Below are 14,949 nucleotides of genomic sequence, written 5' to 3' on the forward strand. Positions count from 1 at the left end.
AAGGCTATAAATAATAGCAGAATCAGTGCTCAGCGTTTCATATTGTATGAGTGAGTGTGCTAGTTTGTAGTGTGGATGCGTGCTTGTAATATTTATATGAAACATTTTGTAACTAATTTATTTTAAAGAATATCAGATTTTATAACGGTAAGCACTTTTATCTGTGTTTATATTTTGGTCTCTCAATGTTTAATAAGGTAGTAGCAATGCTAACGTCATTCTAGCCGGTCAATGCTAGGTAGGTTATCATTAGCTAGCTACGTAAAACTTTTCCACAGACTTTGCTCCGTTTGCTGTTAAATCAGAAATCTGTTCAAGAGATATCTGGAGACCTGCTTGCTGTAATTCTAATATAGTAGCTAAGATAGTTTATTTGTGTTTAGAATGAGCTAATTTTGGCTTCTAATTTTGTACCTAGTTGAAAATGTAACGTAATTGTTTTTTAATTGAATGCAGACAACAGCTTTGTCAGTAAGATTAGCTAACCTAGCGTTTAAATGTTTCATTTTCGTTTTCAGCACTTTAAGAACAAGAACGAAGCTTACTTGGAGTATTCACTATGGTTGCAACAAGCACACTGAAGAATAAGAACTCGGATTGCATCTCAGAATTTATTGACCGAGGGTTCGAGCGGTCTTGCATAGATAACGGTAAGATTATAAACTTTGCATCTTTTGCAGTGTCGTTATGAATTAGGTGTCATGTCGGTGGATCTGTATTTTCGCCAGTGCAGGGCCGTTGACGGTTGTTTTGCAGCGTTGTTGATGCAGAGCTGCAGGACAGAAAGGGGAGGGATGGAGGCAGTGATGTCAGCAAAAAGATGAAGTCATTCTGTTAGCCAGCAAAGCTCCCTTTGTCAACCTGAATACGTGCTTGGTAAAAAGAGAGAATGTCAGCGCTATAATTTTGAAGATCGACTGGCATCAGCATCAGCATTACTACGTGCTTAAATTGAGATGCATAGAACGATTTTAACTTCTTGCTGTTTATTGCAAATGTGATGTGGTGCACTCCTCAAATGCACCACACTTTTATTGTGGATTATGTGCAAGTATTCTGAAGCAGTTGTGTCCTGAAGGAAAATGGGGCTGTAATATCAAGTCTGCTTGTAGTAGTATGGCCATCTTAATGTCTGCGTCATTAAAATATACTCTATGGCAAGGTTTTCAGATTGGACAAAAAACAGTTTTAGTTGAACCCTTACAATCAATTGGTTCTACTGGTGACTGGATCTCATCTCGTTTTCCTCACCGTTCTATTCAGAGCTGGACTTCTGGGAGCGGTGCCTGGCCGAGCCTTACCTGGGCACGGAGGCGTGCGAGGAAAGAGCCTGCCAGGAGCTGGCACGGCTGCTGGAGGGCTGCCTGGCACGGGCCAAGGCCAGCACGCTGCAGTGCGCACAGGTGCTGGTACCAGAGATGCTGACTCGGCGGGTAGCACGCGATGTTCTGCGACTTGCTGCGGGCGAGCCGTGTGGCCTGCGTGGCTGCGTGCTGGACGTACGCTTGGAGCTGGACGAGCGGCAGCAGGTGCATGGTTGCTGCTGCGAGCGTCTTGAGCGCCTGGCATGTGATGCCAGCGTGGTGCCCACCTTCGAGCTCACACTGGTCTTCAAGCAGGACGGCGGTGGCTGGCTGGGCCTACGAGACTTCCTGCGCATCGGCACCTGCTTCCCACCCGGTTCCCGACGTGCGCTCAAGCTCCGCCCCGGGTTCCGCCTGGTTAAGAAGAAACTCTACTCTTCGGCGGCCGGTACCGTGATCGAGGAGTGCTGAGCTGTGGGGTGGGATTGGTTAAGGTTAAAAAGCACTTCAACACCAAGATGTGAATGTAAGGGATTGCCCTTTGGAGCAGCTCCAGTGGTTTTTTTTGCACTTTCTTTTTATACTGTAAATGAGTTAAGTTGCGTCATTGTATGTTAAGCTTGAGGTGCATAGATTGGTGCACCAATAAGATTTGATTTGGTGAAGGGGTTTACTGTGTTTGTAGAGGATTAGTGTGGCTGATTTTCAGGAGACTGTGCCCATAATTGTGTGCCATCTTAGTGATAATGTGTATTGGATATTTCTAGAATTTTTGGAGCACTTACATTGTTTACACTGTGGTTGCCCAGTGTCTTTCCCATCACACAATTCAGCCCAACATTTTTCACCTTAGATTTATTTGTATTTTTTAAGGGGTAGCAGTAATCATTTCACCACCAGTTGTGAGGCACATGTTTCTGAATGTACTGTCCTTTTGTCATAATGTCTGTGCTTGACATGCTGCTGAAGATACCCAATCTTTAAAAACGTTAAAAGATTTCTAATTTTCAATGTTCAAAAAATTGTTTTGTCTCTCTAGTAAGCTTACCTTGTCAAGTGCTTGTTCAGTGCTTGGCTAGTCTCCTCCCACTCCCAACACGTTCTCTCTATTTGATCACTTTTAGCTGCAGTGCTGTTCCAGTAACTGGATGTATTTTTTTACGAATTTCCTATTACAGGAAGTGGAAACTGTTGTCTATTTGACAATAAACTATTTTCAAAATATATCCCTTGTTTTGATTTGACTGAGCATGGCTAATGAAGTTGTGAAAACAAGCTTTCAAAACATTGCTGCAATGAATTGGGACATAGATGCATGGGTCCATGTTCCATAGGTTTACTGTTATGTATGCCACCAATAGCAATATTGCTATTTTATTCATTGCTAAAACGATAGTGAGTGATGTACAGGCCCATCTTAAACATTTCTGTTGCTGTCAGGAAGGATGCTATGCTATCGCTGACCATATATAGGCAAAAAAGGTCAGCATTTTTGCAGTAATAAAAGTAACAACCTTTGTAACCTACTTTCATAGATGTATTAATTTATGCTTACTGAAGCTGTATTCAAGCCCTAGGCAGCTGAGAAAATGGGAAAAGATTTAATATCATTTAGTATCATTAAACAAGATGAATGTCAGTCTTGGATCATGTTATTGAAAGCTCTATTGTACTGCTTTCCTGCATAAATTGGCAACACGCTAGGGAAATTCTAAGCAAAAAGTTGTCTTGCTGACCCAAACCTAACTGGAATGTTATGAAGTATTTATCATGCTATAAATATATAATGGTCACTAAATTCTGGTGTTACCCATGCAAAAAAAGTAATCAATGTTGCCATGGTATCAGCAGTGACCATAGCAGTGACAGGTATTTGTCACATACGTGTGACAAAGGCTGAAGGCAGTAACCACACCTGGGTTGCAATTCTGGGTCCTACCGGTAATAAAGATGGTCCCCAACCACCACCCCAAAGAGCCAGCTCTCTGGCACAGCTGCCAGAGTACCCATTTTACTTTCCTGAGTGACGGTCTCCATCACAATCCCCTTGAATCGTTTCCCCAGAGCATGAAAGAGCTGGCCGTTCTGCTTTGGTGCCTTTAAAACCCCAGGCTGTCGGAGGCATCTTGCCTCATGACCACTGTGTGACCTGCTCGCTTTTAGGCAGTCACTGAGAAATGTGTTGCAGTGAAGTTAGATGGCTTCAGCTGACCTTTGACTCAGCTGTGGATCGTGATATGTGAGAGTGACACGTGGCTAATTATTAGTTGTTTGATTTGTCTGTTGAATGTAGAACTGTGTAAGATAAGTATGCTTTGAACATTTTCTCATTCGTTTCTATAGACGGATGTACTCTGTAGCAATTAGTAACATCTTTCTGGTTACATCTGTTGTCATGCCTCATCAGTGTCCAATGATGAGTAGTTATTTTGGGGTGAGAGACCACTCTCAACCCAGCCATGGCACATAAAACCAAAAGCGCTAACACTACTGTGACTAATACATTTGTACCAGCTCAACACCATACCCAGTGCACCTACCATTGGGGTCTGCCACACCAATAATATGTAGTTAACACTGGTCTTGTAATCATATAGTATATAGCCCAAGGGTGTGTGTTTGTGTGTGTGTGTGCATGAGATTTCATAACTTCTGATTCCTTTTGAACTCCAGCCTGGGTTGAAAACCAGCCAGGTGAAGTAAAATATTGTTGAATGGTTAACTCTCCATTGTCTACCCTGAGAATGGATGTGCTTAAGTGCATATAAAAGTGTTCAAATGTATTTTGAGGTCTCTAAGGTCTCACATTAAAAACCGCATTGTTCAATTCACATTTTTTACTCAGATCAGATTTGCCTATCTTGACGTTTTACATTAATAATTGTGACCTGTATAAGTCTGGAATTTGAATGCGTGCACACATTGATGCCTTTTTGCACACGTCTCCTGCATCAGTATGGACAGGTTGGTAGCTTATGTATTGCACTGTAGTTTTCTCTGGAGGATGACCGACAGTTCATCAGCTGCGCAGGATCAAGTCAAGAAGGTCAAAAAGGCAGCTTTAGGTGTTTTCTCAGCTACTGTCACCACTGCTGCTGCTCTGACCTCCATTGTTGTATCGATGACAAAAGCTCCAAGCGCATGTATATAGACAAATGGCCACACGAAATCTGATCTCTTTCAAAACGCATGGCCACAAATCGGATTCCAATTCGAACTACGACTTGTGTGTCCACACTAGCCTCAAAAAATCAGATTTGAGTCACATAAAGGCAAAAAGAAATCAGATGCGAGTCACTTCAGGTTGGTAATGTGAACATAGCCTAACCCGGGTCTACAGCACCTACAGATGGATTTGTGGGTTGTCTTTGGGCTTCCATAGCCCTCAACTGGCCGAGATGAAAAGCCATGAATGGTTTTCACCTTGTTCCAATATTTAACAATGGCATGACAAATTTTCTAAGTTGTTACCATTGGTGCCAGTTCTAAGCTGATTCTTCCCACCCCTGTTCTTTGTGATCAAAGTAAAGTTTGTGACTAAGCTTTCCTGTGCATTCTGTAATTAATTCATTCTTATTCAGAATCTATTCTTTAAATTCAGAATGTGCTAAGACGCACACTGCAGAACACGTACCTAGGCCTTACCACGAATGCATTTGTGTGAAGGTGTGTGTGTTCTGCAGCTGTTGTAAGACGTGCTGTTTTAGCATGGTGTCTGGCAGACCTACACAACTGTTGCTCTTCCACTCACCCACTAAAAGCTACGTGTAGAGCTGAAAGCTGCATGAATTCCATTCTGTAGGTGTATAACAGAGGGTAATCTAAAAGATCATCATTTATTTAGAGTACCACCCACTGCTCGCTGAATATAACATCGTCAGAAGCGGTACAAAACAGGCTCCCACTCTTCTCGTTGCCCCATGCTGCTGATTTAAACTAACCGAAAAAATGACCTTCAACACAATATTCCCCCATGCAAGCAGGCTGCTTTGTTCTTGCATGTTCATCAACTCTTCTGACTCCAACATGCTCCATGTGTCTGGGAAGCCATTGTTTATTCTGCTTTATTAGTGCCCAGTGGAAGTCCTTCATGAAATGACAGTTCTTTCATTTTCATCTTATCCACAGATTATCTATCCAATGTCACCTGAGTTGGGCAGGTGAAAATTTCATGTTAATGAAGTAAAAGTCCTGTTACAACTTTGTTTCATCCAGTGGATTTCAGTAATTCATCTGCTATCTTGAGCTTGGTCTTGGTGGACACTGTAAGAACTTTATTTTCATCCTGTCTTATAGACAATATTTAAACTTCAAAATGAATACAGAAATTGCCTATACACAAATGACGAACAAGCACAAGCTACGCTAAACAGGCTCAGACATAGAGAACAGGTCTATGCTGATGAACCACACCTCTGTTCTTTGTGATGAACGTAAGCTTTGTGGCTGAGCTTTGATGTAAACTCTGTGGCAAACGTAATCAGAATCTACTCTTTAATACTGAAGACAATATAGAATTGCTTATTTTTGTTTGTTTTGATCACACTTTCCCATTCTCTGAGATCTTTGCAAAGATATTTATTAAATTTTAATTTAATTCAGTTAACCAAATTTTGAATTTTGGCTAAACAATATTAGACAACTGTACATATGCATTTTGTTAGAAAGATTTATTCATTAGAAACAAAACTCCTTTAGTTGGACATTTGTAGATGATGACCCATCTGTAGCCATGCACAGTTTGTGCCATCTGTCTCCCAATCCTCCATCAGAGGACAGTTTCTGACCACAGTACCAGGTACACGGAAAGGCATTTTATGTTTCATCAGTGCACGTGACATATGCAGTGACGTCTTATTGTTGATTTTGCATTTAACTGAACGGGATACTATACATCATGTCATAAAATATTGATGATGCAATTGCTAAAATGTTGAATTTCTAAAAACCTGATTGGCTAATACAGATATTGGAAATTGTATCAATTCAAGTCAAGTCAAATTTATTTATGTAGCATTGTCACAAAGCAGCTTTACAAATGTTTGGGACCAGATCCCTAATGGGCAAACCAGATGTGAAAATGCCATAGAAAACCCCCTGGGTGGAATTAAGGAAAAAAGGCTTGGGAGAACCAAAACTCAAGAAAGAACCCATTTAACTTGGATGGCCCAGATAATAAACAGTCCATGTTTTATTACATTATCTATATGTAATAAATATTTATTGACATTTTGCAACAATGGTCTGAGGTGCGAGTGCAGGTTTGAAGGCAGGTTTATTAACCAAAATAAAGCTGAGAGGTTCAGAGTTCAAGAAGACAGCAAGGCTTTAGTCTCTATAGAGACTACTGCAAATTGCTGGTGGATGGTACCTGTGGACCGGGGAAGTGGTTGTGGAGGGTGATTGGTGGAAGTGTGATTGGTATCTCGGCTGGGTGCCAACCGGAGTGTGATAATATGTAGTCCATGATGCCAGGGGTAGCTGAGACTCCTACACCTATAATGGCATAAAATAAAAATACAAACTCCAGTCCTCAACCAATACAGACACAATTTCATATACACAAAATACTTCATTATAATTTGTAGTAGTTGAAGTTACACAAACCTGAAGATAGGGGGGTGCTTCAGCACCCTCAGCCCCAATAATTCTTGCACGCCTGCACAGGACAGTGTTAGTGCTGTGTTGAGATTGATCAAACACCCAAATAATATTCAGTCAGCTCTGGTCTGAATCTGACCAACAATGAACGAGGTACAGCATGGACTGAAGGCTGTATTATACACCTGTAAAATACACAGGAGTATCTAATAAAGTGACCATTGCATTAACATGCAAATTAGGTGAATCTGCAAGTTAGCATGCAAGATAAGTAATAGGTGATGTTATGCAATATCTCCAAGACAGCAAGAACAACCAATTTAGTGTTGTATGCAGTGTGTACATGCAGTTCTTGATGTGTGGAAACGCCACCTGACCTTTTCAGTGGATAGTGTTCTGTATGCTGTCATGCTCAGAATGGGCCTATTCATCTTCCTTCACTGTGAGGTACTGAGCTCTTGGCACTGCACCACACTTTCTGGACTCTGCTGCCTTCTGTTGATCTTTTCCAACAGGCTCGATTGGACCAGTTCCCAAATTCAACTGGCCACAATCCAGGCCATTTGGTATGCAGTGAAAAAAAATCACCTAAAAATATTAAAACACTCTTAAATAACCATGTTTTAATTTACAGTGCAGAAGCAGCGCCTTGAGGTCATGCCACTTCTTATGGGTTCTGTTTAAGGTTGGCTTTAGCGAGATCCCAATCCCACTGTCATGGGGTATTATGGTGTCGAAAGCAGTGTTTGCCATATAAGTCCATTTTTCCTAAGTGGGTGATGATCTCTTTGCAGGTTTTCATCAAACAGTCGCTTCTAATATACTTTGCCGGTTTTATTCTCTGTCCTGACATCTCTTGCACCACTTTTGTAACTGCATTTTTTGAAGCCCAAACTTGATACAAGGAGTATTCTGAGGTTTTCTGTTACTATGACTCAAGGTAGACATTAGAATATTAATTTGTGGATTACTTTGGCTAATGTTTTGCATAACTCCCAACAGCCATAAAAACCTTATCTCTCCTAGAGTTGCCTATGACCTCCTGTTTGGAATGATGTTTTGTTTGGAAGCAAAACCTGTTCCAGGTAACAATTAGGTCACTCACTGTCAGCATATTCTGAATTTAAGAGGACAAAAATACATTTTTATTTCATTTTCATTTCATCTTTAGTAGCTCTATGTTTGGATTTTGGAGATATTTCTAGAATGAAAATAGAACACTAAACCAGTGAAGGTTAACGTTTTGTGCAGTAGGGCAAGCTATTGCTAATTTATGGGCCCAGATAATTCATTTAGGTCATAGCATAATTGGTAACTAGGACTCCTTTTATAAATCTGACTAAATAATGGACAGTTCTAGAATATAAAGTTTACTTTAAAAATAAATAAATAAAAATTAAAAATGGGGTTTAGAATCAAAGGACACCAAACCAGGTTTTACCACATGCACTGTTTGTATTAGTGCATATCAAAAAGTCATCCCCATCTGTTGTCTATTTTTGAATATTTGTCACACTATATTGTTTCAAATACTCATAGAAAATATAAGACAAGAACACAAGGAAACACAACAGTTTTTTACCATTTATTCAAGGAAAAAGTTTTTTAACATATATCACCAGTGTTGCAAAGTAATACCATCCCCCCACACCCTACCCCCCACCCCGAAAAAAAAAAAAAACCTGGCTGTGCCACATTAAGCAGCTGCAACCAAATGCTTCCAATAACTGAGGACCGTTACTTCACACTGATGTGGAAGAATTGACTGTCTCTTATTTGCAGAATTGCTTTAATTCAATCCAATGGGAGAGCAATCAAGTGTGAATTACCCATTTAAGAATCTGCTACAGCATCTTAATGTGATTAAATTCCGTAGTTTGACAAGGTCACTCCAAAGCCATACTGTTTTTTCTTGCCAGCTATTCATACATAGACTTGTTTTTGTGTTTTGATTTATTGTCATGTTGCATAACACAATTATGCTTCTGCTTCAGCTCACAGACAGATGACAGGACATCTCCTCCTGAGGAACCTTCTGGTAGAGAGCAGAATTCATGGTTCCATCAAGAAACAAAGCATCCCCACACCATCACAGTAACACCATCATGTTTGACTGTTGCTATGATCCTACTGTGGACTGCTATATTAACTTTACACCAGATGAAACAGGTGCCTCTTAATAGGGTTAAAGCCTTCTAAAAAGTTTTTCTTTTGACTCATCTTGATTTTTCTCTTCCTACACTCCCCTGGACACTATTTTTGCCCAGTCTCTGCTATTATCGTGATTGCAGACTTTATCTGCTCCTTAGGTGTTCATTTGATTTGCTTTGTTTGTTTGTTTGTCACTTTCCAGATGGGCCAATGGGTGCATGTAACACATGGTGGCCCGAGTGCCACAAGGCGAGGGGCAGGACACACAGATTCCCGTGACGTGGACCAACATTTATTTACATGTAACGACTTCGGCACTCACACGCATTACACACGATAAACACGGACGGGACACAGTTAACAATAAACACAGTCGTGTTTATCACACAAATACAATTAGCAATTGACGAAAAGAACATTAACAAGTTACATCAACAATGACCAACAACGCTGCACACCCTGACGTGAGTTTAAATACACAGAGACGAAACAAAGTGCAGGTGTGTGCAGGCGTGGCCACAGATGAAAGTCCTCCCACTACACGCGGCTGGCCAAACCACGCGCCTCGCAGGAGGCAAGCGTTCCATGACACTGCAGTATTGGAGAAATCTATGTAGGCTGACCACTTGTAAGGAGGTCCACCTCTGTACCAAATGTCTTCTGTTTGGAGATAATAATGTTCACTGTGGTTTGCTGGAGTCCCAGAGCCTTAGAAATACCTTTATAACTAGCTTTATAATTATTTTCAGGCTGAGATATTTCAATACTGTTTCAGAAATGATTTCCATTGTGAAATAGTGTTCTGCTTGTTGAGACCTTTCAGCCTGCTTTACGCTGGCTTTTATTTAAGTGATATTTAGGTTGAACTAGGCTGGATGTAATTAAGCTTAGGTGTGTCACATGATCCCAATTATGAACTGGCTGCTTTAGTAACTAAGGGGGCAATCACTTTTTCCAGTTAGAGTTATATAACTTTTTTTTTATTTTAATGTATCAGAATCCAGTTTATTGGTCAAGTATGCTGACACACACAAGGAACTTGGTTTCGGTTGTTGTTAACTCTCAAGCAATACAGACAATATACATACAATACACAATATACAGATTATGTACAATTTAACAATATACAATATACATAAAGTGGCAGTGTGTGATAGTCCTAACATAGTGACTATGTATGGGAGTGACGTTGTCATAGGGAATTATACACAATATACAAGCAACATACAGATCCAGTGTGCCAGTGTGTGGGAGTGAAGTTGTGATAGAACAATGATAGAAAACTGTAATGATCATTTTAAAATCTGTATTTTATTTTTACTTGAGTTGTCTTTATCTTATGCCTTATATAAAATCTTAATTGAAGATTTGAAACAAGTGTGCCAAATAATTAAAAATCATTACACTCAGACAATCCATAATCCCATAGTCCATCAGAGATGGATAGTAATTCCATTACATTTACTTAACTAACTTTTTGAAAAAACTGTATTTTTAAACGTTGTAAAAAAACAACCTGTGATTTTATACTCATACTCGAATACATGTACTTTTATTCATTATATTAGTCTATGTTCCTTCCACTGTATTTTAAAAAATTATTTTAACATAAAATGCTTTTGCCTAAAATCAATTTACATTCCCAAAGTATTCGCAAATAATTTCTCCTCACAAGGTTTCTACATTCCTAGATAATATTGAGCCAATACACTCCACTGTACAATAATACAAATTTGAGAAAAATGTTTTTTACGAACACTAGAATTGAGTAAAATGCTTTCTATGGCATTTCTCTACTCACCAGACATGTATGACTTTGCCTTTCCCACTAACTTCTGAATTTTAAAAAGTGGAGGTTTCAGTTTAGTGTTACAGCTCAAGAATTTATGTCTAATAATTTAATCAGTCTATGTATTTAGTTTTTGATTTGAGACTAGAACTGGGTCAAAACATTTTGAGAGGCATCATGAATTAGAAGCAGATGTGTGTGAAATGTAAGATGGAGGTTCCTCTGACCCCCTACCTGGGGTGATAGATAGATAGATAGATAGATAGATGGATGGATGGATGGATGGATGGATGGATGGATGGATGGATGGATGGATGGATGGATGGATGGATGGATGGATGGATGGATGGATGGATGGATGGATGGATGGATGGATGGATGGATGGATGGATGGATGGATGGATGGATGGATGGATGGATGGATGGATGGATGGATGGATGTGTCAGTGAGACACATTTTTTGTTCAGCAGGATCAGTAGTAGAGAGCCAAATATCTTTCAGTAGCATTGCAGCACTGTGTGGGCCACAATATTTCAGTCATATTTGTTATTTTATGTCAGTGAATTTCCAGTAACAGATTTAACCTCTGGATATTTCTGGCTCAGATTCAGCTTTGTAAATAACTTCCAAGTATTAAAAATACATACATTGGAATTAATATGTGGAGAACTCCCAGAAATGAAAAATAAAACAAATTTTTAAAAGCATTAAATAACAATACATGCACACACACAACAGGTGTTGATCATCTCAAGGGATTTAAAATTTATATAGGCCTAGCATTAGGATAAAAATGAGCTATTTTATAGTTGTTATTCTTGATTTAATCTATATGTTTTCCAGAATGTAGAAGAACGAAGTTAACTGGATGGTATCTATCTGCTAGGATGTTCTGTGACTGTGTCATTGGACAATATTCTAAATGGGGAAGGGCAACACTCATAATCCTCCCTGCTGCACACACGACTCTGCCTAGAGCTTTCCAACCAGAACCATTCAAATCCCTATACCAGACTAATATAGAATATGATAAGATACTTTCTGTAATACACCAACACATTTTTTTTTGTAATCAGTGAGATGAAATCTAAATTCCTAAAAACCTAAAACAAATGTTTATTCTAACAGGATTCAGATGTGAACTACAAATCAAAAACCATCTACTTTGTTTTGTTAACATTCAAAACTAGATTATTTGTTTTGCTCGATTCAGCCAAGTTCTCTATTTCTTGTCTGTCTGTACTCGTTTTCATCTAATGTAAAGCCGAAACCAGTTACTCTGGAGTTGTCGTTATAGTTTAAGGCTACTGCATTATAGTTTAAGGCTACTGAATCCATGGCAGAATGCTTCTATATGCAAATTTGCAGGGGTCAGTATCCTTAAGAATTAATGTATGTAAATATCCTTTAATCAAATGCTCAAAAATATTTCAGCACTATGGAGGTGTGCGCTACTGGTCTATAGTCTGTCATTGCACTGGGTAGAGACTGTACATGTTTGTCCCTGCTGTGATCAATGCTTCGTTCCCACTTACATTACATTTCAATATAGTGTCAATATAGTCAGTCTAAAAAAAATTCAGTATAGTCAAAATTGCTGTGAAGTGTATACAAGACTTCCAAAGAAACAGGATGTTTTGGCCAGAGATCCTAGATGAGCTGTGCAAGAAAAGTGCTTAAGTTTTAGGAGGTGGAAACAGTTTGTTAGAAGGTGTCTAAATCATAACTTTCATTCCATGGGGATCGAAAGTTGCAAGAGTGTAGATGAGTTCATTTTCTGCCAGTTTCCTGTCACTGCTACTATAGCAACAACTGGCAATGTTAACAAATGTCATTAATGCAATGTCCATTAGCATTAAAATGTCTTGCCACTGGGAACAAATCCTTAATTCAAATGGTCCAAAGGTGCACCACAAAACAATCAGCAAGGCCTTTCTTGGTTTCTCCACTGTAGTAAAGCTATTTACATCTATCGTATTTCATGCAAGAGAACTCCTGCAGTAATACATGAGGAGGAATGGGTGACAATATATGGGACAAAAACATCTCATTCTTGACAAGGCTGTCAAGAATGAGATAAATGAACATTTGGATGATAACTCTGGTATTACTGCCCTCTAGATGTGCTGCATGTACATTTAACCCAGCCACTAAAATAAGTAGCAAAATAGAATTAATTGAAAAAAAAAAAACATATCAGTGTGACGTCGGCAGCAGAGAGGAAGCGAGAGACGAAGTTCCATTGACAGGTTCTTTATTATTCATGCTTTCAAAGCAGCGGTACCAAGTCTAGTGGCTTTTCAGGAGCCAGTAGGCTCGTGTGGTTTGACTACTAATGTGCAGCACCGTCCCTCCGACCCTGTGGGTGTACAAATACACATACAGGTAAATGAGACGCAGGTGTCTCCTGTCAGAAGACAGGTGATTGTGAGCAGGGCAAGTGAGTGACACGGTCCTGGTCTGGCAGGGGTGTGTCCCCCCCCTTTAGGGGACCGGCCAACCGTGACAATCAGCCGTTTCTCGTTTTTGAGTAATCAGTTATTTTAGTTTTTTAATTTTGTACAAACCTTCCATTACATTTACATTACATTACATTTAGACTTACTTCATTCATTCATTTAAATAATTTTTTTATGTAAAATGGTGAAAAACACTAAATGGACATTTATGGTTTTTCATTGCAAGATTATTACCCATTTCACCTTGTGTATTACTGTAGGAATTGTCCATTGTCTGGTCCAATGTAGCATACAGTGGATGGAAGCTAGTGAGACTAGATAGCCTTGTAAAATTTTCCAATGGAAATATATTTTACATGGAAAATTCAACACTCAGTGTGATGTCATCATACATTACAAACCATAATGTGTGATAACATCACACTATAACCTAAGCAATACACATCCAAGGTGAGGTCTGCTGCACTTTCCCAACCTTTCACAATGCACCAGACAATAGGCACTGGGGCATTTAATAAATTAAACCCTACATGACCTTTCTCTTTACATCATTCCAAATGATAATAAAATTCCAAATGATAATTCTCTTACTTCCTAAAGACTACGCACTCAAGCCAAACTCATCAGTTATTACAAACTGATGTTTCAACCAATAAAACTTTACAGTTGCACCAACAGAAGCCTCCATGCAAGGGTATATACAGCCATCTTGTGGACATAAGAGTGCAGCGATTAACAAAACTGAATCGCTCATTTTCTAACAGATAATTGCCAGTTCAGTCAATTATAGTTAATATATATCCACTAAACATCACATTCTATTTGGGTTCTCTAATATTCTCCCAGACCCATCTGTTAGGTAAAAATGATTCTGCATGTATGACTTTTGTAAAGTTGTCATACTTTTTCTTTTGCTTTAATTATTCATTTAGTTAACTCTCTCTCTCTCTCTCTCTCTCTCTCTCTCTCACACACACACACACACACACAGAGAACATGTCTGAAATGTCATGGATTTAATGTGTTTTGTTGAGATAGTTTAGCTGCCATAGTAAGCAAATTCAAATGTAAAATATACTGCTAACTGACAAAATCATGTGCAGTTCAATTATTAGAAGGCATTATTTAACAGTTCCTGGCTGTTTATGTATAAGATTGTAAAAAGACACTATATTAATGTTGATTGATGCCTCTATTATGCAGCAGGATCGCTTAACATGAATATGCCAATTAGGCATCTTAAGGGCATACAGTTGGGTGTGAAATGACCTTGGTATCACTGTATGTCAATAAATTGGGTCCTTTTGGTGTCTGACACATTGTAGTACAACTGTATGCACCCTGTATTCAGTGGAATTACACACTAACTATATTTAGCTTTAGTGTATGTCTTTTTTTCCACTTGTAATAACCATTAAAATATTTGTCTGTACATATTTTAAGTATGTTATTTATTAAATGAAAAACATCTTGCAATATATTTGGACCTAATTGTACAGTTTACCAACATCAGTTTACATAGAAATTACACCTACTTTCCTTCAGGATTAACGTTATTGGTGTATTATGCGCTCTACACCACCAAAATGAATCTAATTGGCTAGTTTATGAAAGAAAGGTCCCGGATGTAAAGCCTTGCCATAT

General features: G+C 39.0%; 1 protein-coding gene across 1 annotated transcript; it reads left to right on the plus strand.

Moving 5' to 3' along the window:
• LOC113577342 (DNA damage-inducible transcript 4-like protein) lies at positions 1-2,528 on the plus strand. The gene is made up of 3 exons (XM_027009932.2): positions 1-147; positions 519-650; positions 1,264-2,528. Exons 2-3 carry the CDS (start codon positions 560-562, stop codon positions 1,773-1,775), a joined length of 603 nt encoding a protein of 200 aa, XP_026865733.1. The 5' UTR covers positions 1-147; positions 519-559; the 3' UTR covers positions 1,776-2,528.
• Positions 2,529-14,949: the final 12,421 nt, after the last annotated feature.

Source organism: Electrophorus electricus, chromosome 13 (genome assembly GCF_041902795.1).
Source record: "Electrophorus electricus isolate QZ-2024a chromosome 13, ASM4190279v1, whole genome shotgun sequence".
Classification (NCBI taxonomy): Eukaryota; Metazoa; Chordata; class Actinopteri; order Gymnotiformes; family Gymnotidae; genus Electrophorus; species Electrophorus electricus.

What these genes read in the sequence shown, in the direction of transcription:
- LOC113577342 (XM_027009932.2), top strand. Translation starts at nt 560, where the DNA reads ATGGTTGCAACAAGCACACTGAAGAATAAGAACTCGGATTGCATCTCA. An exon ending in GCGGTCTTGCATAGATAACG is followed by an intron (nt 651 to 1,263) that starts GTAAGATTATAA and finishes CGTTCTATTCAG; the next exon opens with AGCTGGACTTCTGGGAGCGG.